The sequence below is a fragment of the Vipera berus genome (assembly GCF_964194415.1).
Source record: "Vipera berus genome assembly, chromosome: 4".
Classification (NCBI taxonomy): domain Eukaryota; kingdom Metazoa; phylum Chordata; class Lepidosauria; order Squamata; family Viperidae; genus Vipera; species Vipera berus.
The window spans coordinates 39,878,133-39,902,744 of NC_138206.1; the positions used below are offsets into that span (position 1 = coordinate 39,878,133).

The window sequence follows — 24,612 nt, forward strand, 5'->3', positions numbered from 1 at the left end:
ATGGGGCTAAAATTGAATAAAAAAGACCAAATTAATGACAATAGGTAGAACAACGAGCCCTAGAATTGATAATAAAGATATTGGGGTGGCAATATCTATCTTTTAGGCTCAGCCATCAACAGTAAAGGAAGAAACAGTCAAGAAATACTCCTAACATAGCACATGGTAGAATAGCCAGGAAGGCTTGGAAAAAATACTCTGATACTGCAATATATCTCTTCATATATAGAACAGACTAATGCAAGCAATAGTACTCCCTATGCCTCTCTATGGAGGTGAAAGTTGGACTTTGAAGAATAAGAATAGAAACTGTATTGATGACTTTGAAATTTGGTGCTGAAGAAGACTTCTGAGGATACCAAGCCAAGGAAATAAATTGATGGATCATCAAACAAACCAATCCATAGTTTTCAATAGAAGCACAAATGAGGTCAAATTATCCTTCTTTGGACAAATTATGTGAAGACATGAATGTGGAAAAAGGTGGAAGGAAAGAGAAGAGGATTACAAGTATTAATGAGGAGGGTCTGTTACACTGCCAATGGGTACTCTATTGGAAAACCTGAAAGATCAGAGTAGGAACAGTTCATTATGGAGAAAAATCTGTCTTTGTTGTTGCTAAAAATCAACACTGACTAGATGGCACATAATCAATTTTAATTAAAGATAGCAATAACTGTAGAAAGGGGTGAATTCTCATTAATGTATCCTTATTAGATATATTTGCCAGGAGAAATAAAGTTACAAAACAAAGGAGCTTTTAACAGAGAAGTCAACAATTACCCAACAATGAAATACCGTATATACTTGAGTATAAGCCGACTCGAGTATAAGCCGAGACCCCTAATTTTACCCCCAAAAACTGGGAAAAGTTATTGACTCAAGTATAAGCCGAGGCTGGGATCTGCCATTCTGCAAGCCTCCGCCGCCGGCGGAGGCTGGATCCGCGCTCTGCAAGCCTCTGCCGCCAGCAGAGGCTCGATCCGCCATTTTGCAAGCCTGAATACACAGGAATACCCTGTGTGGCCGCGGCTCTCGGGGAAGCCCTGGCTGTCCGCTTCCTCGCTCCACGCTGCCATTTGGGGCCCGCGCGTTCCCCGGGCAAATCGCGGCGCCCAGCAGGCGAGGAAACACGCCCGCTCCAGTCGCCCCCCCTTCCCTCAGGAGACGCGAAGCAAGTGACCGCCCGGAGCTTACCGAGGACTTGCATGCGGCCGAGGCTTTGGTGCTTCCGGGATCGCGTGCACCTCTCCCAAGCCGCCACCGTCCGGAGACCTGCCGAAGTTTGCGGAGGTTTGGGGAGGTGCGCGCGCACCTCCCCAAACTTCCGCAAACTTCGGCAGGTCTCCGCACCTCCGCGCCCTGCCTGCCTGCTTCTTTCTGCTGCCTGGCTGCCCTACGATGTAACCCGCTTCATGATCGAGTGCGACGCCTGCAAGGACTGGTTTCACGGCAGGAAGGGGATCTCTGCCCTAGAGCGGGAGGGGGGAGGGAAAGGGGGGGGAGGAAAGGCCCGATCGCTTTGTGTTACCTGCCGTGAAACCAGTCCTTGCAGGCGTCGCACTCGATCATGAAGCGGGTTACATCGTAGGGCAGCCAGGCAGCGGAAAGAAGCAGGCAGGCAGGGCGCGGAGGTCCGGAGACCTGCCGACGTTTGGGGAGGTTTGGGGAGGTGCGCGCGCACCTCCCCAAACCTCCGCAAACTTCGGCAGGTCTCCGGACGGCGGTGGCTTGGGAGAGGTGCGCGCGATCCCGGAAGCACCAAAGCCTCGGCCGCGCACAAGTCCTTGGTAAGTTTTTTTTGTTCACTGGAGTATAAGCCGAAGTGGAATTTTTCAGCCCAAAAAGTGGGCTGAAAAATTCGGCTTATACTCAAGTATATACGGTAAGTGGATTATTTCAAGAAATCCCCTTTTGAAAACCATAGGTTGTTATTTAAAGAGCCTGTCTAATGTGTGAATGTGAACACACCAAGAAGAATAGTCTATATTAGAAATAATCTCTACTTACAACCACAATGGCAGACTAATGCAAGCAATAGTATTCCCTATCACAGTCATATGCCGTGACAGTAAATTGTAAACTCATGTGACTGACACAATTTTATGGCCTTTTTGTAGCAGTTGTTAAATAAACACTGTAGTTGTTAAACAGTGATTAACAGGGGGTGATAGCTATCAAAATTTCAGAACTGGGTCATAAGTATCCCCAGGGAAATCCATTGCAATTTTGAATAGTGACTAAGCAAGTGGTTGTACAGTAAGTCAAGGATTATCTGTATAGTTCATTGGGAGGGGTATTGTCTTGACAGTTCATTCTTATTGTCAGGGCTTTTTTTGTCATAGAATGCTCAGAATGGAGTTCCGGCACCTTTTTGGGATGGAAACTTGTAGGGTAGGCAAGGCAGGTTGTATGACATGTGTGAGTTCTGGCAACTTTTTCTTTTACAAAAAAAGCACTGCTTATTGTTATTTTGTTTTACATAACTTACACACATCTTTTATTATTCTGCATGAAATTGAATAGCATTGTCAACAATACAGTTGAACATGAGGGTAGGCAGGCTGACAGAAAGATTGGGAATTTTAACAGGGAAATGTTGGTAATAGCAAGAAGGAAGACTAGTAGCACGATCAGAGGCAGCTGTGGGTGTTCCTGAGAAGATGCAGGGGTGGGCTATGGGAGAAACACCTATGGCAACAGAGAAGAGATACCAAAAAGTTCAAGAAGGGGCATCCGAACGATAGATTCATTTAGGTACCATGCCTTCCCAATGAAACATAGCTCAAAATCTAACCTGATTCACAAATCTATTGGTTTGCTAATAAAAGGACTGATGTAAAATTCTCCCTAGATCCTACTATAATTCATTGCGCCAACTTTTTAATACTGTAGAAAATATAAAGTGGTGTGGCCCTGAACTTCATAATTTCACAAATACTAAAAATGATATTTCACTTTACAAAAGCAGCCAGGTGCAATTGTTCAGTAATTGTTTTTATTCCAGAATATTATATTTATAATTTTACTCTAAGGATTCCATTAATGAGGTCATTATCAACAATGCAAACCACTGCCAAAAAAACCCCTTGGTTAAATGAAAGTCATGAATCTTTTTAACAGCATTGCTTGATCCTTACAATTGAATATGCCTAACTCCCTCTTCTTTCATTATGGACTGGCAAAGCTGAGCAAGATTTAATTGCAGAACACTGCAATAATATTATCTGGGATGCATCATTAGATATACCCAGGATAATATATAAGCAGTTATTGAAGACATTCTACCTCTTTAGGATTTCTTATATATGATGCTGAAAAAATGCTTCCAGTGCTTAATAACAGGAGCTAGTAGCTACTCACATGAAGTAGGAAGTGCAGCAAACACACAAAAAGTATTTAAGTTCTGAGGACAGAACACACTTGGGATTCATTCACATTTTTTTTTCTTGTGAGCTCTTGCAATGAACTTCATTTGCTGAATTTAGATCAATTACAGTTTTTGTTCATAAATAAGTGGAATATTTATGCTTTTTGGCACCAGGGACTGGTTTCAGGAAGACAATTTTTCCATGGACTGGGGGAGGGGGGGAGGGTTCAGGATGATTTAAGTGCATTATATTTATTCTACATTTTCTAAATAAACAAACAAATAAACAATGCACTTTATTTCTATTATTATTACATTGTACTAGATTAGACCAGTGACTTTCTGCTTCTAAGAAAGTGGGGAGGAAAAGAGACAATCCTAAACTCAGCCTTCCAGCAAACCAAACCAAAGACCCAGCACATTGAGAGAGAGGGAGAGGGAGAGGGAGGGAGGGGGAAAGAGAGAGAGAGTCCCTTGAAGACATAGTGCTTAAGGGGAAATGTAGCTTCTCCCCTCCCCCTCCCCCTCCCCCATTGCAAGCCTGGTAGGAGCACTCTTGGCTTGCAAACTTGAGAGCTGCACAAAGAAAGGTGCGTGAACACACACACAAATACACACACCAAATTGAACCACGAAAAGCAGGCAGGAAATTGCCGAAACGTGAGGCACCTGGAGCAGCATCAAAACAAAAGCAAAAAACTCAGCTATCTTAGAAAAGGTGCAAACGACAGAGAGATTCCCTTGAAGACGCAGTGTTTACAGTGAAAGGTAGCTTCTCCCTGCCCCTATTTGCACCCTGAGAAAGCACCCTGATAAACACATACCTTGGGAGGGGGAATTACCCTCCAACAAGGTTTTGGGGAAGCCGCCGGTTGTAAGCTGGGCTGGCGCACCCTTGTCTTGCAAACTTGGAGACTTGTGTGAAGGGAGAATGAGCCCAGCTGGGGAGGGGGAAAGTGAGGAAGAAGAGGAGGAAGAAAAAGCAGGAAGAGGAAGCAGGAGGAGGAGGAGGAGGCAGAAGAAGAGATAGCACAAGAAGCAGGAGGAGGAAGAGGAGGAAGGACGCAGAGCTAAGATGTTGCAAGCCAATTGCAAGGGCAGCCTCTAAAGAACCTTTGCACTGAGCAAAATGGCTTCTGCCCTACCACTCTTCTGCCCTTCCCAGACCCCTGCTGTTGTGATTCAGCGTCAGCCTGTGGTTTCGGCAGCTGAGTCGGACAATTCTGAAGAGGAGGAGGAGGAGGGGTTTGGAGAACCTTTGGTTGCAGAGGAAAGTTCTGTTGCACCGCAGAGCTCTCAGCCAGGCCCCTCCCATCTTGTTCCTCCTCAGACCCAGCTGTGTGAGCCTGAAAGATTGGAAGAAGACAATCCACAGCTGGCTTTGTTCAGGGATGCTCGAAGCAGGAGGCAGACAAGCAGAATTGAACAAAGAAAAGCAATGAGGCACCTCATGAGAAGGCAAAGAGAAGCCACGCCTTGAGACTGCTGTTTAAAAGGGGAATGTGTGGGAGGTGCTGGTTGCTGAAGACAACTGTTTGAAGAGCTTCTGATATAGTCTCGGTCTTTATTTGTTTAACTCTGTTTTGAACTGTTTCGTTTAGTTTTTGCAAATAAATTTGGTTGGCTTTATTCCAGCCTATTAAATATAAAAAAGGGGTTGTCGCTGACATTCCAACAGGGCCGGTCGTAGGCTGGAACAGAACACCTGCAGACTTGCTGCATGCCTCCAGCTATGCGGCCCAGTTCCTAACTGACCAAGGCCGGGTACCGGTCCATGGACCAGGGGTTGAAGACCCCTGCTTTAAAAAGAGATTCATTCCTTCTCAAATCCTGAGAATATGAGAATATTTATATATGTGTGTGTATATATGTATTGCTCTCAAAGGGCTCAACTTTTTTCCTCCTATAAATTCACTAAAATCAAATGTACATGTAATAGCTTGAAAGGCAGCAAATATTATAAACAATAGAAAGCTTGTAGCCATAACCAAGAGTGCTGTAAATGATAACATTTGTATTACGTTACTGTATTGTCAGATGAACATAATAGTAATTCATGATGATCCCTTTGCATTTTTTCTTCTCTGTACATATCGTGTTTCTCCGAAAATTAAGCTCTCTCCCAAAAGTAAGGCCCAACTGATTTTTGGGGGTGAGACTAATATAAGCCTTCTTCCGAAAGTAAGCCCCCACTCAAGAGCCTATGCTGATTCTGTCTAGTTTTACCATAGACACAAGTGGGGCAAAAATGCTAGTGCCTCTGCAACGAAGCAAAGCCAATGGGGGAGGGGGATCTGACCCATGGTGTACCATCTCCTTACTGCCGCCTGGCTTGTTCCACAGCCTCAATGGCAGTGGCATTGGGTGCGATGCACGGGGTGGTAAAGGGCTGTGGCCAGCAGCAAACAACCATTTGCCACCTTGTGCATTGCACCCAATGCTGAAGCTATGAGGCTGTGGAACAAGCCGGATGGCGGTAAGGAACTGGTATATAGGCACATGGGTCAAATGGGGGGGATTCACCAAGCCTCATGGTAGCAGCATTGGGTGCAATGTAGCAAACAGCTGTTTGCCACCAGCCACGGCCGTTTGCCATCTTGTGCATCGTGCCCAATGCCGCTGCCATAAGGCTTGGTGGATCCCCCCATCTGACCTCCAATATCTATAGTAACCCAACTCCCACTTCCCCCCAGCCCTAACAGGATATGGGAGGCCCTAGGAAAAAAACTAGGAAAAGTTGGGTGGGGAAGAAACAGTTTTTTTTTCATTTGTATCCAAAGCAATTTGGAAACAAACGGGAAAAACCTGTTTTTTCACAAGTTTTCTGGGTTTTTTCCAGGCCTTCCCATCTCTAACCCACAATGCCTAACCCCAATGCTAACCCACACTCCACCAAGGGCAACTGCAATGCTTAACCCCAACCCAAACCCACACTCGACCCATCACAACCACAACCACGATGGTGATGTACAGCAACCATTTATTTATTCAAAAACAGTCATGTCATCTTCTGAAACATCTTCACACTCTCCCAAACCTAAATTCCGGCCTTCACCTCTTGAGACTCCAATTCCTTTAGAATCATTGGCCCCAATCTCTCATGTCCAGCAATAGCAGTCTCCCTAAATGAACACTTCTTGTCCATGTAGCCTGCTTGTAGTGCATTGGCAACACAGCTTCACCCAAGGCACGACCTCTGGCAGGCTAGGCTTCGCAAAGTTCCCATGCTGATTTCTCTCCATTCTGTGTTCAAGGTAGTCACCAATTTCCCTGTGCAAGTGGTCCTTGAATAGCTTGTTTATTGCAATATCTAGAGTCTAGAGATAGGCAGTCATTCCTGCAGGAATCATTATTTGGTCGATTCCTCTCTCTCCAAGGAACTTCTTCATACCTTTTGCACAATGAGTGCTGGCTGAATCCCAGACTAGCAGATCTCTTTGCCCACCTCACAAAAGCAAGTGGCAGCATTAAATCAACCCATTTCCTTATCATAGCTTGTGAGCACCAGGCTTTTCCAGTTTCAAGAACATAAATCCTTGAAACATGTTCAATTTTATCTATCTTGCCCTTAGAAATGATTAGAGGTGGGACTTTTGCTCCATCCAGATGAATTGCCAAAATGCAGGTAACACATGCACTTTCATAACCAGTGGAGGAAATGTAGATTGATGAGGCACCCCTCTGATCAATTGTTGTTTGAGATGCTTGGCCCATAAACACTGCAGTTTCATCCATGGCAATCATCTTTGACAACTGGTACTTTGAAAAGTCGATGCCACCAACAAAGGACTTGAATGAAAGTGTACGTTTAATAAGTTCAGCATCCTGCAGCTTGAACAGTGTTGTTGATCTTCTTAGAGAAAGTTCATATCGGTGAAGGAAGCCATCCAGCTAGTGTTGTGATGCTTTGAATTGTTCTGCAGATATTTCTAATTGTGGTGCCAGTGCAATAGCAAATGCTTGCACACAACCAAAGTCTTTGCTCTCCTGTCAGCAATCCAGTCACAGATGTTGTGTTCAAGTTCAGGAAATAATGGCTGCCTTACCTGCTCCACACTTTCACTTCCTGGCATTTCCCTCATCCACCTGTTGGCTGAGCTTGTACTCTGCTCACCATTTTTGGACCATACGGAAATCCAACCTGTTCTCTTTACAGAAAGCTGTAAGATTCTTGCCCTGAGAGCCCTCCACGATCCCTTTCTTGAACTTGACAGAATAGAAAATTGGCAAAAGTGGTTACGAAACAAGTGGAGCAGGTTCCCCCTCACCTGTCCAATGTCTTCCCTTTCATTCCCAAACTAGACTACTGGAGCTTTCAGCCACCTGGTCCTCTTTGCAGTTCTGCCCACAGAACCACCAAAGTGTCAGGTGGAGCCTTGGGGAAGGAGGGTATTGAAGTGAGCGGGTGTCCTGCCATTAGCACCCATGATGGCTGCCCCTTTCCCATGGAGCTGGAGAGCTTTCCACACCACTGCCCAGATGCCCTTGCTTCCCCCAGGAATTGCATTTCTTTGCTTACCTGATTTCCAGCCCCATCCCATTTCTGCTTCACAATCCGCCGCCGCCACATGCAAGGAAACAAAAGACGTTTGGGGGGGGGAAGATCAATCAATCAATTCCAACTTCGCAAGGTCTTTTTTTTTTCCACCAGAAGTTGGAATTTATTGATTTACCTTTTTTCCCCTACAAACTTCTTTTGTTTCTCTGCACGTGGTGGTGGCAGATTGTGAAGGAGAAACAGGATGGGGCTGGAAGTCAGCTAAGCAAAGAAATGCAATTCCTGGGGGAAGCGAGAGCATCTGGTTGGTGGTGTGGCACCTCAATGGGGAAGAGGCAGCCGGCATGAGTGCTGAAGGCAGGATGCCCACTTGCTTCAGCACCCTCCCTCCCCAAGGCTCCGGCGCTCTATCTGATGCTTTAGTCCTAGGCTGCTGCCTCCCCACTCACCTCTTAAGTGGGCCTGGCCAGGCCAGGAAGGTGGCCTCCCTAGATCCCTGGGGCAAAGCCCCCCCCATTCCAGCTGCAGGAGCATCAGCCTGGCTGCCCCCACCTTGGCACCCAGCACAGCTGCCCTGGGGCTGCAGGTACTGGCCTGGCACAGGAAAGGCATGTGCCCCACTCACCTGCCTGTGGCAGTAAGCTGCATCTCCACCCCATGCACAGGCCCCGCCCTACCCCCACGCACTTGTGGCCTGCTGGTACCAGCAAAAAGTAAGCTCTACCCAAAAGTAAACCCTCGTGCTTACTTCAGAGTCCAAAAGAAAGTAAGACTGGGTCTTACTTTCAGGGAAACATGGTAGTTTTTCTGGAATGTATTTAAGGTTTCTATGATGCATGAGGGTTTGTTTTTTTTACATTTTGGCTAATAGTTTTGAATTGCTTTGAACTGTAGTATTCTAGAATTTCACAAGATGCCTTTCTGATTATGTCATAAATATATAATATCAGTGCTTAAGAAATATGTTAACATATGGTTTTGGAAGGGCAGCTAGATCAATCTTCCTAGACGTGTATATATGAGTAGTTGTTTTTTTTAAAAGACTGGCAACAAATCTAAAATACCTTCTCACCCCTCTAGGACAAGCCCATCCTACTCATCCTGGCAGAGAGGGCCTACTATGGATCCGGTTGGTCAAAGAACTCTGACCATCAGGATTCAGAAAAACAGACTTCTCTGCTGCAGTGCCCACTCTTTGAGAAATCCTAGCCTCTAGGATAAGATCTGCCCCACCCATCCTTCCACAGAAGCCTGAAGACATGGCACTGCCAGTTGGCCTGGAGACCAAATGAGGAAGTCCCATGCTGAATGTGGCCACTGAATTGATGGCAGGCTTTACCTCCCACCTTGCTTTGTCCAGCTGTCCATCTTTTTGTTATCATATTGATCAATTCTCATTGTTTTCTTGTTTGTTTATTTTATTATTATATTATTTTACTTTTATTTTTTTACACTCTTTTAATTTCTCTCTTTTTATTGTTGTAAGCCACCTAGAGTAGTCCCATGGCGAGATAGGTGGTAAATAAATTTAACAAATAAATAAAAATAATTGTCACCAAATTTAAAAAACTTTAATTTAGTACATTTTAATATATTTTAATAGCTGCTATAGAGGAGGATTTTTTAAAAACCTTATACACACTAAGATTTTCTCATTGTGGTAAAGGACCATTTATTCTATCACCCATGTTCCCTTGCACTACTCATTTTATAAAAATGCACAATTATACTTTATAATCATTTAAATTAACTTTTTATCTATAGTATAGTTGCTACTCTCTAGCTAACATAGTGGCTTTTTATGTGCTAAAATTCTCTTTTATGGTTTGCAGAATTCAACATTTGATCGTAACGACAGTAGAGTTTCACCTGATTTTATTTTTGTTTTCATTCGGTATATGTTTTGTTGTCTATTTTTGGAATTCTGATTGTTGAATTGGAAAAAAGGATTATTTTTGTTATTGCTGCTGGATGAGCTAGGATAGGCATTTTTTTCAGTTCTATAGCCAAAAATGGTGAAGGAGACAGGGAGGTGTTGCAATAACTATTTAGCTTAACTATTTGAAAATCTGTACGATAAAGTTGAAGAATGAATTTTATATTTGTGTAATAACTGCTCTATGCTCATTTCAACCCACTTCTATGTGCATAAAGTCATAAGCAGCCAAGCAATGAGCATTCAATTCAGTATTTTTTGGCTTATACCATGCTACGCCTCGTTTGCCAGACTTAGAACACTGCTGTCACAATGGCAGTAAAAAGCAAAATCAGTTTAAAGAATAATCTGAGTCTTAATGGAGCAGTCCTAACAGGTAGGAGGGAAAGGTCTGACCAGGATATAAGGCTGCAGCAGAGGTGGCTACTGAGTGTTGGCCAGACCTCGGCAGCCAAACAGCACTGACCAGTCTCAGGCAGTAGAGTGAACGGTATGCATTTGACTGTGAACACAAAGCCCAGGAAGCAAGAGAGCATGACAGATGATTTCATTAATTCTTATAGTCTTCTGACTTGCTTATCACTAAAATGGTATCCTAATTTCATCTTCTTCTGTTAGAGATTATTGCATATAAGGAATGTCTTCTAAATATCTTTGGTGTTGATAGTTGATGTACAGAATTTCCTTATATTCCTTCTATCTTTGCCTTATCTTCTTTGAAACAGTTGTAGGAGTCTCTTGGTATCCTTTAGCATTTATCCGATTTCATTTTTGAAACCTCCTGATTTTTTAAATCTTTTGGAAAACTTTCTGTTACTGGTTCCATCTTTAATGTCTTTGCTGATGATATTGTAGTGATGTTTCTTGTCTCTTCTAACAGTGAATTGAAGTTCTTTGTCATGGTCCTGACAGCTTTGTTTGTCTTGGCTTTGTCTTCTTTTGCCTTCTTGGCAATTTGCATCATGTGTTTGCTTTCTTCCATTTCTTGGTTTTTGGCAATCTTTTTTCACATTCTTCCTTTACAATTTATTTGATTATATTTCAGAGTTCCTCTGAAATAATTCCTGGTATTGAAGTCAAAAATTATGATCACATTCTCAAGATCATGTTGCAGAAAGTGGTTGACTCTTTTATTCCACTTTCGCTTAACTCAGAACTTGCAGATGTGCAGTTTGTTATCTGCTTCACTATCAGCTTCTGGCCATCTCTTTGCTGTTCAACTTATTTATTCAACTTTCTTCTATCAATAATGTAGTCAATTTTATTTTAGTGTGCTTCATTTGATGAAGCTAATTTATATTAGTGTTATTTTGGTTATTTGAAGAATGGTTAGTCATGAATAAATAGTGGAACGGCTGAAGCTGCTTCTGAAGCTATTCAGACCAATTATATTTTCTTTCTTACCATTGCCAATTTTAACTTGTTTTTCTATGTAGTGTTCTTGATAAAATACAGGATTGGTTTACCTTGCATTCTCCCACACAACATTAGTCATTGTCACTAAAATTATCATTCACCTCCAACATCTTTCTATGCAATAGTGGTGAATAGTTGTAGCTTGGGTATAGGATGAGGGTGAAGGTTTATTCTCCAAGCTTGTTGGTTGGTTTCCGAATGTTTCATTACCAGGCTAGGTAACATCTTCATTGTGTGGGTTGGTTGTGGGTTGATGCTGTGTCCTATTGGCTGTGCAGTTGATTTGGATTCTGAGGAATACATAGGGTGGTTTAGATCAATGTATCTGTTGATGGAATTGCTTATGGAGTGATAGCATGGCCAATGATTTTAGTGTTGCTCCAATTGAACTGTTTAGTGTTGGTGTAGGTAGCGATTAAGGATTTGGGATCGTGGCATTTGACTGCTAGCCAGTGTTTGTGGATCCTGGTTTTTAATTGACATGATGTTTGTCCCACATAGAAGTGGTTGTAATCGTTACAGTTGATTTTGTAGATTACATTGTTTCTTTCATCTTTGGTTCAATCACACAGCCGATAGGAGACAGCACCAACCCTGACCTGAAGTATCCTCCCCATCACAAGACCCATCACAAACCTGTCTCTGATGACTCACACCTGACCCATCACAAGACCCTCACTTGACAAACCCATACTTGAAGCCCTTATAAACAGAAGAGCACTGACACAGTCATCCCTTAAACGCTGCTGAAAATGTTACCTAGCCTGGTAATGAAACATTTGGAAACCAACCAACAAGTTTGGAGAACGAATCTTCACCTTCATCTTTTTATGTTGCTGCTGCCTGCTATATGCACCTCTTGCTTTATTTAGTATGACCATTAGGTCTTGGGCAACCTTTTGGAGAATATAGAGTCTTGATGTATCTTCTCTATGTGCTTTCCTTGTCCCTCCCAAAAACATCTCCCCTTTTGCATACTTAGTCATTATAGCAAACCTATCTGTATTTGGCTGTAAACTGTACCTGAGTATCAAACCAAATTATGTTTCTAACTGCATAGTAGTATTGTGTACAGTAGAAATATAAAAATTTAGAAGCAGTAGATGAAAGAAAACTTAACTCTTTTTCTTTATTTCGGATTCAAGACTCTTCCCTAAGTGTTGTTCATTTATAAGTAGGCATAATGACAGAAGAGGTGAAATGACTGCATTTATTGTCATGGATCCTGACCTAGACAAAAAGGAAGGAAGCCATATATTGATAAAACAAAAATAATGGGCAAAGGAAACCTTTTTGGTAAAGGAATAAGGGAGAAACTCCAGCTTTAGGTTAGGAACAGCTTAAGGTGGCTCAGGGAAAGATCAGACAACCAAAGTCGCTCTTTATGGGGGGAAAGTTTGCTGGTGGTTTTTTTGTTGTTGTTATCTAAATATTTTCAAGCTATTACTAATGTGGCCCTGAATAGATTTGTTAAACAAGACAAAAGCCTGTATATATAAAATGAAGGTATGAATGCATCACTCTGAACGTGTGAAGAGATTATGTACCAAAAAAAAGGATAATGCTTAGGCAAGGAGGTTCAGCAATTCATCATCCATTTATGTGTTTCTAAATTTACATAAAACTAACATTACTTTTTGTCACTGTGCCTAAGTAAACTTTGGAATATATAAGTGAATTATATTTTAGTTGATTTTTCTTCCTGGGATTTTTTTTTCATTTCTGTTAATCACTGCAAAATTGCATCTCATGAAGATGAAGGAACCTGCTTCTTTCCTGATTATAATGAGAGGCAGGTGTTAGCTGTCTCTGAGGAACAAACATGCAGTTCAGCTTGAAAATAATGGAAGCAGAAGCCAGAGGAAGCAAAATGTGTTATTAAACTTCCTGGCATTTCCTCTTCACCACCCCAACCCCCAATTAGAAGTGAACATCAGTACAATCTGCAACTGGGGTTTTCTAAAGTAATCAATAGGCAGTCATTTTAGATGAATTTCTTCATTAAAAAAAATAAGACTGATTAATAGGGCTTTCCCTGATATTTGGGAAGACTTACAAATGGTCTCATAAGCTGCTGCCATGCTTGATAACACTGTAAGATTTGTAGAGAGTCACATTTTGTTCATTCCTTCATTTGTCCAAATCATAATTCCACTTGAGAAGAATTTCATAGGTATAAAAAGCCTTGTACCATATGCCTATTAATATTAAGCAGAGAGAAACCATACAACTTATTATCCCTTTATTTGCTACAGTTAATGTAATCATACATTAATATTATAGGTTTGTTTGATTTTTTTTTACAACCATAAAATGGCACCTTTCCCATTTTCCTAATTTCTTATTGCTTTTTCTAAATACTTTTGGCACTAAAATTAGAATGTGGCTGTTTATACACAAATATATTCTATTGGGTTCAGTGGGGATAACTTTCTAATACATTTTGATAAGTGTTGCTGGATAGTGGTAGATAAAATAGGATAGTTTTTGGCATCTACAACAAAAAGAAAGTAGTGTGACATTCACTATGCTGCCAATGATGTCACCATGTAGCTACAATTTGAATGCTGTTAAATGTGAAATATTTATGCTCTGTGACTTTTAAGGCTATCAGCTGATCAACTAAACATAAACATTCTGTAGACAAAGAGTTCCCAGGAACCTAAGAAACTGCCTATTAATGAGTCAGATGATTGATTTCAGAGAGTGCCATATAATCTACTCTTAGCCAGAAGTAAATGTCTACTTAATAAAATTTATCCTTGAGCCTTCTAAAAGAAATGGCTAAAGGTTATATAGCAAAGGAAAATAATCCAGATTCACTTCTCTCCATTCTTCACGCACTAATTATTTTACCCTACCTAATATGACTGGTGGAGGGACGCGGTGGCTCAGTGGGTTAGAACGCTGAGCTTGTCGATCGGAAGGTCGGCAGTTTGGCGGGTCGAATCCCGAGTGCCGCGTAGCAGAGTGAGCGCCTGTTACTCGTCCCAGCTTCTGCCCACCTAGCAGTTCGAAAGCACGTAAAAATGCAAGTAGAAAAATAGGGACCACTATGGTGGGAAGGTAACAGCGTTCCGTGCGCCTTTGGCGTCTAGTCATGCCGGCCACATGACCACGGAGACGTCCTCGGACAAGCGCTGGCTCTTCGGCTTTGAAACGGAGATGAGCACCGGCCCCTAGAGTCGGAAACGACTAGCACGCATGTGCGGGGGAACCTTTACCTTTACCTTTAATATGACTGGTGCAGAAATGTAAGTGTCAGAAAAAATGGACGGCTGGTGTGACATGAGCAAGTACTGCTATAGTCTGGCCTTATACATGTATATTGTGCAAATACAATTACAGTGGATTAATCTTTCAGATCTTCCTCAGGACTATCAAAACTGTATCTCTACATTTTCTATATTCTATGCTACCCTCTGGTAGCTGTCTAGATATTTGAAGATCGGAAATGGTAGTGTTATAATATTCCTTTTAATTAGCCCATAGTTTTCTATACCAAGTTCTTTGTGATAATCAAAGAGACAGCTGGGAACTGCTTGGTGAAGCCTCACCAGCACACCCAAGAAAGACAATAACTTAGTCTCACAATACTCTTAATGAACTTGATCAATGAAGGCTATTAAGATTATGCCAAAAAGAGATCAACTGACCCTGTCAACTGATCTCCAGCATGCTAGATTTAGTCCAAAACAGATTTGATTTTGCACAGGATGGAATAAATCCCATCAAATCAGCAACAGCCATAAATTTTCAGTTTAAGGGGAAACACAGTACTCTGGCTCATAGAGATTGATTTTGTCTTTGAAAACTCAAAATAGGATGGAGTCTCAATTAATAAAAAGAATAATTTTAAATTCAAAATAAGTGCCTTATATTTTTCTAGGAATAAAAGTTGCTTTTCTAATTTTTCTCTTTGTAGAGAAGACAATAATGTAATTTCATCACATCTACCCATAATTGGCAGGAAAAAAATATGAGTAGAAGTCTATGAATAAAAGATTAGATTGAACAAAGAATCAAAATAGTCAGGGGTGAAGTCCTGAGTTAAGATTAATGGTCCAGAGTTCAAATTCTCCAAAAATATAGTCTAATTAATGAAATTTCAAAGCCTACCTGACATTCCATGCCTTTCATCTTTTGGTTTTAAACCAGGCAATCTTTCTCTTCTAAAAATGATACATTTCAGTATTCTTCACCAAAGTAATTTCTGATATATGAATTACGGAAAAATATCATGAGCTTCAGTATTTGATTAAACACAGATCTTTGTCACAGGGAAGATTTATCTTTACTAATAAGGGAACAACCAATCACATCTTCAGCCAGACATCTTTGCCAGCGAACTGCAATCCAGATCTGAACTGATGAAATAAGCTTCAGAAGCAGCCAGGAACAATGTGACAAACTAGCAGTTTAGACTGTAATGTAAATTACCCTTAATGTGGAATTTTCTTCCCATGTCTCCTCTTTCATGTTTTTGGTTAAGACATAGGCATCTAATATTGAATAGAAGCTTTTAAATCTGTGCATTCCAGCATTTTCCTACATTAATCATCGTCCTTTACACTGCAATAACACTGGAATGTGAGTCTTACAGGACTTTGCTGTTATATTCTTTCTTTATTTCTTTCATTTGATTTATACTGCCTCTTGGTGATTTACAGTTGTAAAACATCAAATCAAAATTAATCCAGTCATGATAAAATTAAAATCAATAATTAAAAATGGCTAAAAGGCTTTTGTAAAATGAATAAAGAGATTGAGCCATTTAACTTAGTGAATGGGTTACAAAGAATTGTGGCAGATAAAGAGAAAAAAGCTCAATACATTATGAGATGAGCCTATGGCACTGTAGCCTGCTAATATGATCTCAGTGATCAGGGATATGAGTTCGTATAGAATTCTTCCACTTAACTAGCACTTTTTTTTTTGCTAAAACAAATTATAAATAGGTGCAATGCTATATTTTCACTACAGCATAGTTTCTTAGAAATCAACCTCATTGCTAAATTTGACATTAATTGAGATATTCGTGTTAAATACAAAAGTCATATTTATTTATTTATTTATTTATTTTATTACATTTATATACCGCCCTTTCCCGAAGGACTCAGGGCAGTTTACAGGGTGATTAAAAAACCAAAATACAAAAGTTAAAAACAAATTTAAAAAAAATTATATTTGTCCCTGCATAAATAAAACCCCAGTTAAAATAAGATTAATCCTCAGCCTGGGCCAGAGAGCTCGAAGAGCCAGGTCTTCAGGCCCCAGCGGAATGAACGGAGGTCGGGGGCAGTCCTCAGCTCCACTGGCAGCTGGTTCCAAAGGGCAGGCGCCCCCACTGAGAAGGCCCTATCCCTGGGTGTTACCCGCCGGCAATCTCTTACCGGTGGCACCCTGAGAAGACCCTCCCTGTGGGAGCGCACTGGATGAAGGGAACTTGATGCCGGCAGCAGGTGTTCCCTCAGATATCCCGGACCCAAGCCATTTAGGGCTTTGTAGGTCATCACCAGCACCTTGAATCTCACCCGGAGGGCAACCGGAAGCCAATGCAGCTATGGTAGTCATATCTAAAAGTTACCGGTATGTGGCTCACAGTATTAAGGTCATTTTGTTGCAGGAAAAGACACACTGTTGTAGCAACCAAACCTGATAAAGGGTACTCCTGACTCTTGCAACCAGAGAGACAGTTGAATCCAGAAACAGCCCCATGTGAACATCTGTTCTTTCTAGTACAATTGTAGCCCAGTTCAGAAGAACAATGTCTATTACCTCGGTGGAATACACCCATTCACAATGAACACCTCTGACATGTCTGAATTCAGTTTCAATTTACTATCCCTTTTGCAACCCACTACTAAATATAAATCAGGCAATCAGGGAAATTAAGGTATCTCTAATAACCTGTCACCTAGAAGTTACAAACCAAATTGGGTAAAGATCTAATGGATAAGTGATGGAATTTACTGCTCCAAACAATCAACCTATATATCTTTGGAAATCGCAAATTGATTCAGTCTAACAAAATGAGTCACCAAATCTTTCTATAATTAACTCTCCAACAATGGTGGTATCCAGACTGAACGGAATGTGAGAGGTTTTAATTGCAAAAAATAAAAAACAAAAAAGTCATTAAAAGCATAACAACAAGCATCTGAAAGTTTTGTAATCAAACTCTGCGAGGTAGACAAGGAGAGTTAAATCCTACAAAGTAAGAAGACTGTGAACTTACAGTTTCCTTATGTAGCATGTACAATAGAGGGGAAAAAACTATTTTTCTGCTCAAATTATCATTGGCAATGTCTCCAAATAAATGTTATGCAGTGTCTTATTAGATTTAAATTTTTTTAAGTGTTTCCAAAATTCCAAATGTATAATTATACAGAATATTTGGGAATCCCTATGACTGATAGTAATAATTAAATTCAAATAAGGCATACATAAATATGGCTTTCTGTATTTTTCACTCAATTCAAATAGTCAGGCAAAGATTATTTTCATGGTTTACTATCCGTGACTTTTCAATATGTACAAAACTGTATACCATTTTTCATTAGCGGGCCTTATTAATACTTTGATGTTTGCAGAATCTATGAACTCTTCTGATTATTATTGTTCCAACCTTTTACAGTATGATGTAACAATAAGAAGATTTCCTGGTTTCTCATAATTTCCAAATTGTGCTCTAAGTATTGATTAGAAATTGGTATGTTAAACCAAATTGAAAATGTAGTTTACAATCACTGAAAATGTTCTGACCTTGCCTGTTTAACAGGTTTATCTATAAGGGGGAAAAACTGTGGTAAAGATTGGAGAGCTTTTAATGAATGGCATCTACAATATGAATTCATACATTGCATCAAATGAAAATGTATTGGCTTGCTTTAGCCTAATAAAATCTGTCAGCAGTGCTAGCATGATTGGTAAACCATGGTTTCTTGCCTAGCATTATGTGGTTTTCATTTTTATTTATCTTAATAAATTTTACAGGAAGAAATAGAAAAAAACAAAAAATGGGAAATAAAATAGATGAAAAACTACAAAAAATACAGTTAACCAAGCTGATAACAATAAAAGATGTTTCTCCAAATCTCACATTTTCCTCAATTAAAATGTGGCAACAGAATGAAACTTAATCCTTGGAGTAATATCTGTTTGACTGACATGAGCTAATTATACAACTGGTTGTAAATTAATAATTAAACTTTCATATTTTCATGCTCTGTCTCTATTGGAAACAGTTTCTTTTCAGCAACCAAAATCACTGCCTATAATTAATGACAATTTTTATCTTTCATAAGGACCATTCCCGGCCATTGGGTTCCAGTCTCTTTGCCCAAGATTCCTGAGGGAAGGATTCTTAAATAACATTGCGGCCCCGCATCCTTTGTCAGGAGGAGGATCTTTACCCTCCAGGATTTTCTCCGGTAGGTATTCAATATAAATTTTCGAAGCACCCATTTTTAAGATATTTGGGGTCATGGGACCAGAAGAAGGGGACAAATATACTTTTTTGCAGACATTTTGTATGTCACTTTTGTTACAGGTTCTACATCAAAGTGAGTAAAAAAGTGCATAAAATCCAAATTAGCATTTTAAAAATGAGAGGCATTTTTTTCTTTGTTTTAAACAAATTAATATGATGCAGTTAAAAAAGAAGGTAACTGGCTAGACCAGGGGTAGGCAACCTTGGCTCTTTTATGACTCAATTCCCAGTGTAGTACAATAGTGAAATATAACAATTTTCTTGAAAAGTTCTGTTTTTTCACACTAGTCTCATATGCCATTTAAAAATAACATCATTAACCATTTCCTGGCAATTGTATTTCATAATTACACTTCAGAATAGAATGTTACATTAATAAATGCTCATCACCAAATAAAATTCTTTTTTTTTTTTTTTGTAGTTTCAGATGATAACGCAAGGGTTTTTTGTTTTGTTTTTTAAAAAGTGTTACCTCCCGGTGATTAAGTGTCTTGGCAACATTTTTTGGAACTGTCTGCCATTGCCTTCTTCCTAGATCTAACGGAGAGTGACTGTCCAGATTCATCTAACTGGCATATGTGCCTAAGATAGCACTAAAATTCCTGGTTCTAGACCGGCTGCTTCAGCCAATGTACCAAATGGAAAGCATAGCATGAAAACAAGAACAGTGATTTGGCAAGTTCAGAACAGACTAATTTTTAGTTAGTCAAATTTAGAATAAACCCACTGAAATGGAACTTCACTTACTTCCAGCTTACCAAAAAAAGCCTGTTCAGTATATTATAATGGATTCCTAGTTGTGCAATATAATTTCATCTTTCTATACTATGTGCAGCATCCTGAAAAAAAATCTGCCTCGGCTTCTCCATTAGTTTTATGAAGCAGATTAGCAAGCATACAGATATATGTAGTGGAAGTCAGACTATCACATTGTACTGTGCCATTTGCACATACCGGTAATTGGATTTTTAAAATTCAAAATCCTATTTATTTTTAACTGATATATCCCAAGCTGGACTTCAACAAATCCTCTGTCTTGCCATAGAACAGGCATGTCAAACTCACAACATCACATGATGTATCGTGACTTTTTCCCCATTGCCGGCAATGGGGTGGGTACGGTTTTGGCATGATGCAGGCCGGCAGTTTGACATGCCTGTCATAGAAACATCGTGTCTAATTCTTTTTAAAAAATAATATTTTTATTAATTTTCTAATTTTACATTTAGGTATTTAAAAAGCAAGGTGGTGGCTGGGTTAATCAACAGTTCAGTAACATACAAATCTCAATCTAGAACCTCAAATATTTCCTCTCTTTTTCCCTTAATATCTACTATCTCATATTTAAGCTAATACAGTTCTTATTATATCAATTAAATAAAAACATCATTATTACATTTATCAATAAATTTTTAGCTTATACATATCTTAATTACTTTTATATTCAATCTTTACATTCAATCAATGTCCTGTTATTGGTTTTTCCCAATTTTTAGTTTCCCATCAATATTCAGATTTAACATTTAATATTTATAATTTCCAGTTTTAGGTAACCAAAGTTTCCTTTATCTCAATTCATAACAGAATCTAATATTCAAAATACACATCTTATCTATTTGGGTATAATCTTGTTCTATTTCCTAAAAGTTATCTATTTCCCCCATCTTACATCATCTAATTAATAACACAATATCCTCTTTAATAAATCAAAGCCCATTATATATATTATCTGAGTTAATCAATAAATCAAACATATTCATACTATTTTTTCTTTTGGGTCTAATTTTTAAGTATTAAACAAATAGCATCCTTATTTTCAACTAATTTCCAAATGTTTTAAATTTAATGACCAAAATTTCCCTTATCTCAACTTCTCCCTTTGACCCTCGAATTAGTCATATGAAATCCCCTTTGATAAATCAAAACCCCAATTTTCTTCAGCCTTATTCTGGCTTGCTTTCTTTGCCAACTAGCCTTCCATGTCAATGCTTTTAAATCATCAAATAGATCTCCCTCTGGTATTATATCTATTGTTTGGAATAAGAGAGACCATTTAGTTGCCATTTTTTGGAAGGGCTAGGCCATTTGTATTCCTTAAATTGTCTCCCTATTATTCCAAATTGCCATAATTGTCCTGGTGTGTTTATCTTCCATTCAGTCTGCTCTTCTTCTTGCTCCTCAAATTTCAAATTTCTTCTGATTTATATAGAATCATGTCTAATTCTATTTGATGTTTTTCCCTTGTTAACATTTCAAATAACATTTAGATTTCTTATGTTGTAAGGCTTCATACCTGCTATTTCAAAGGCCACATATGGGAAGGCATTAGGAGGATTAGGACGATAAATACAAAATATGTTGCATATTGCAATTGGCTAACTATCTATTTTGGTAATGCCTACTTATCACAGAATCTTCTCTTAAGCCCTCTTTTAATATATTGTGATTTACCTTGTTGGATGGCCAGTTAATAAAATTCTTTATGAGAAATAAATGTATCTTTATTTGGTAAGCAGAGTGATTTATGTGTCTTATTTTATTATGAATTTTTATGGAGACATGCAGACCACCAACTATAGCCAATCACTATATTGCCTTCATAATAGGCACCTAAGCAATATATACAATATAACCAAATTCTGGACAACAGTACCTGAAATCCAGTATAAGATAATGTTGAACTGTTGGCAATATCCTGATAAAATTAATAGGTTTGATTATGTGTGATTCTGATGTCGTTCCATGTTAGCACTTGCTTTGTTTTCAGTTTGCCATATGTTTAATGTTGCTCAGTATCAAAACTGTTTCTATGATGTGACTTAAAACAGCATTTTCATGCTGAGCCCAGTGTATTTTGTTCACATGAGGTTTTCATAAAATTCAAGTATCTTGTTTTAATTATTTTATAAGGGAAAACAAATATTTCCAGTTTTGTTAAATTCATAACAAAATTGGAGCAACATTGCCAGATTCCCCAAGTGAAATTTTGATCAGTTCTACTGAAAAGTAATTGATTGCTGTATAGAAACTTTAAAAACTACTAACATACTGTAGGTTTCTGACCCCCTATGTATAGTTAAAAATAAAATGAAAACCCTATTCAGAAATATTTTTCTGAGATATTAGTATTCATATGAAAACCGGCTGAGTGACTTTGGCCCATCATTGTCTTTCAGCTAACTCACCTCACCTCCATCTGTTGTGGAGAAAATTGGAGAAAGGAGTATTAGGCATGTTTGCCATCTTGAGTTATTTATAAAAAATATTAAAAGCAGAATAAAAAATATAGAAAATAAAAACTTTGCCTTTTTTCACAAACAAAATCATTCATAAATTCAATTACCATTTGTGAATTAATTTCTTTACACTTTGAATTTTGCCCAAATTTTATATTTTATTAGAAACAGTTGAGAATATTCATAGCTCAGGTTGTTGGTTTTGGCAGGGGTCTGTTCTCCAAGCTTGATTTTTAGTTCCCAGATGTTTGATTACCAAACTAGGAAACATTTTCAGCAGGGGTTTTGGGTGAAGTGTCTTGTTTGTTTATATACATCTTGGGTGGTCGTTGGTCTTTGTGACTGATAGAATCACAAGTCTGATTGAGTCACAAGGCTGATTGAATGACAGGTTTGGTTGAATTACAAGAATGATTCTGTTCTTGTGACTTTGTGACTTCTGACTGGTTGCTGTGAGGCATGGACTTCAACTAGTGAGGGATGGTCAGTTCTGTTGTTCGTCGGTGGTTTGGATGGTCCACTTCCTTATTGGTTTGTACACTGGTTCTAAGTTAATGTGTTTGTTGATAGACCCATTGGTAGAATGCCAGGCTTCAATAAACTCATGAGCCTGATGAGTTTTGGCATGGCCAATAACTTCGGCTTTTTCCTAGTTCAACCAGTATTGTTTGTTGTCAGTGCGAATGGCAATCAGGGACTTCAGGTCATGCTGTTTGACAGCCAGCTGGAGTTCATGGATTCTGTTTTTTAACTGTTGTACTGTCTGCCCAATATAGAACTGGTTACAATTTAATATTTTATATTAAATAATAGCTAGCTAGTCAGGCAGAGAGATTGGTTTTCAGTTGCAAAGTGGCATTGTCAGGTGATGTTACACTTTATGACTGTGTCACTTAGCAATGGAAATTCCTGTCCCAATTAACATTATTAAGTGACCTGTAGCTGTTTACACTGACAGTAACTGAAAACAGTTTAAAGATGATGCACAGTTATTCTCATTATCTCTAATATCACAACATGAGAATAAAAAGATGGTTGGAAAAGCAAAAATGACTTCTCCCTGATTCCATATGAAAGGGAAATAAAATAAATCACTTGTACCTGCCTTCCCTTTGTCCATTATCTTTACTTCAGGATCTATTCATTTGCTGAGCTGTGTACAAAAGAAAACCAAAGAGTTCCTGAAAAGAGTAGCATTTTTCCTCTTGATAATCCCTGTCAGGGCTGCTATAAGTGGGGAGGGACAATGTTCCTCCAAATGGGAACTGGACATACTACACATGTAACCAAGCTGCAGTGTTGAAAGAAAACACCAACTACTTCTGTTGTCAAATTAACTTCAACAAAGTTAGAAATATGACTTCATTCTCCAAATCAGTTGTCCTCTCTCAACTGTACAATAGTTCATCACTGTTTTCAAATTAGCACAGAGTCCTCATATAAAAGATTCCATATTCATTGAGTACAAGAACTATAGAGAATGCAATGAATCTGTTACTCTATTCACTAAGATGCATTAGTGAAACAAGGACAATTCATGTGAAATAATTTGTAATCAGATACTGTGTGTGATTATTTAATATGAAGGATTCTTTGTTGCCTCTGTAACAAAGAATGTATGTGGATTCATTTTTCTCTAAAGATAATAGCAATAGCATTTAGACTTATATACCACTTCATAGTGCTTTACAGCATTCTCTGAGCAGTTTACATTGTTAGCACGTTGCCCCCAACAATCTGTGTCCTCATTTTACTGACTTCAGAAGAATGGAAATCTGAGTCAACCTTGAACCCTTTCAGGATCTAACTCTTGGTTGTGCGCAGAGTTAGCCTCCAATACAGCATTCTAACTACTGCACCACCAAAGACAGTTCCTTCAAATGTGGGATTTAACTCCCCAATAGAAAGATCTAATTGTCCTGTTCTTGGGAGCTTTCAAGCCTTGCTAGTTACAGTCAAGTGAATTCAGCCTACATAGTGTGTTTCACCCACCATTCGAATGAAAAAATAATTTCATATGCAAGTATTGTTATTGAACAAAACAGCACAATATAATCTATTTCTGAATCATGTATACACTTTTTAACTTTTTGAAGGACTCACAGATATAAACATCATTACCAGAATGAGGCCTTGGCACAGAGGGTGAGTGCTGTTTTGTTTCCTGAAGGTCAAACAAGACCTATAAGAAGTCAAGATCAGGAGTCAATAGATATTCTCCAAGGCACTGCACAGTGCTTTAATTATACTACTCCCTACCTACTCCCTATTCTCCAGCTTGACATCTATAATTGGATCCATAAATGAAGGCCTATTATTATTAATTCACAATGTGTTGCCCAGATAGGAATTAACTAATACATTTCTATTCAAAATATAAATATCAGAAACAACAACTGCCTGTCATTTTATAAAACTCCTGGTTTGGAGGTTCCTGTCAACTGAAAATGATTGAAAATGATTAGACTGAGAATTTATTAAGGTATATAGATCATCTGGCTCCTAGTACGTTAAGAATGAAGGTTGTTCTGTACTACAACTATTAGACAAGTCACATTTTATTTTTGCTTCCTTCTGCACATCAATAAAGTATTTGTTAAAATGCATAAAATTATACTGACAAATAAGGTCTCATTCTTAATATTTAATATAAAAATGATGTGC

The 24,612-nt window shown here is 39.0% G+C and overlaps 1 protein-coding gene across 1 annotated transcript in view; it reads left to right on the forward strand.

Annotated features, from left to right (window-relative positions):
• The window catches only part of EPHA6 (EPH receptor A6), a gene marked incomplete at both ends in the record, with an annotated part of 480,657 nt that overhangs the window by 378,585 nt on the left and 77,460 nt on the right, over positions 1 to 24,612 (forward strand). The window contains one exon of the mRNA XM_081326348.1: positions 18,528 to 18,657. Coding sequence (XP_081182474.1) covers positions 18,528 to 18,657 — 130 coding nt within the window. The remainder of the gene's footprint in view (positions 1 to 18,527; positions 18,658 to 24,612) is intronic.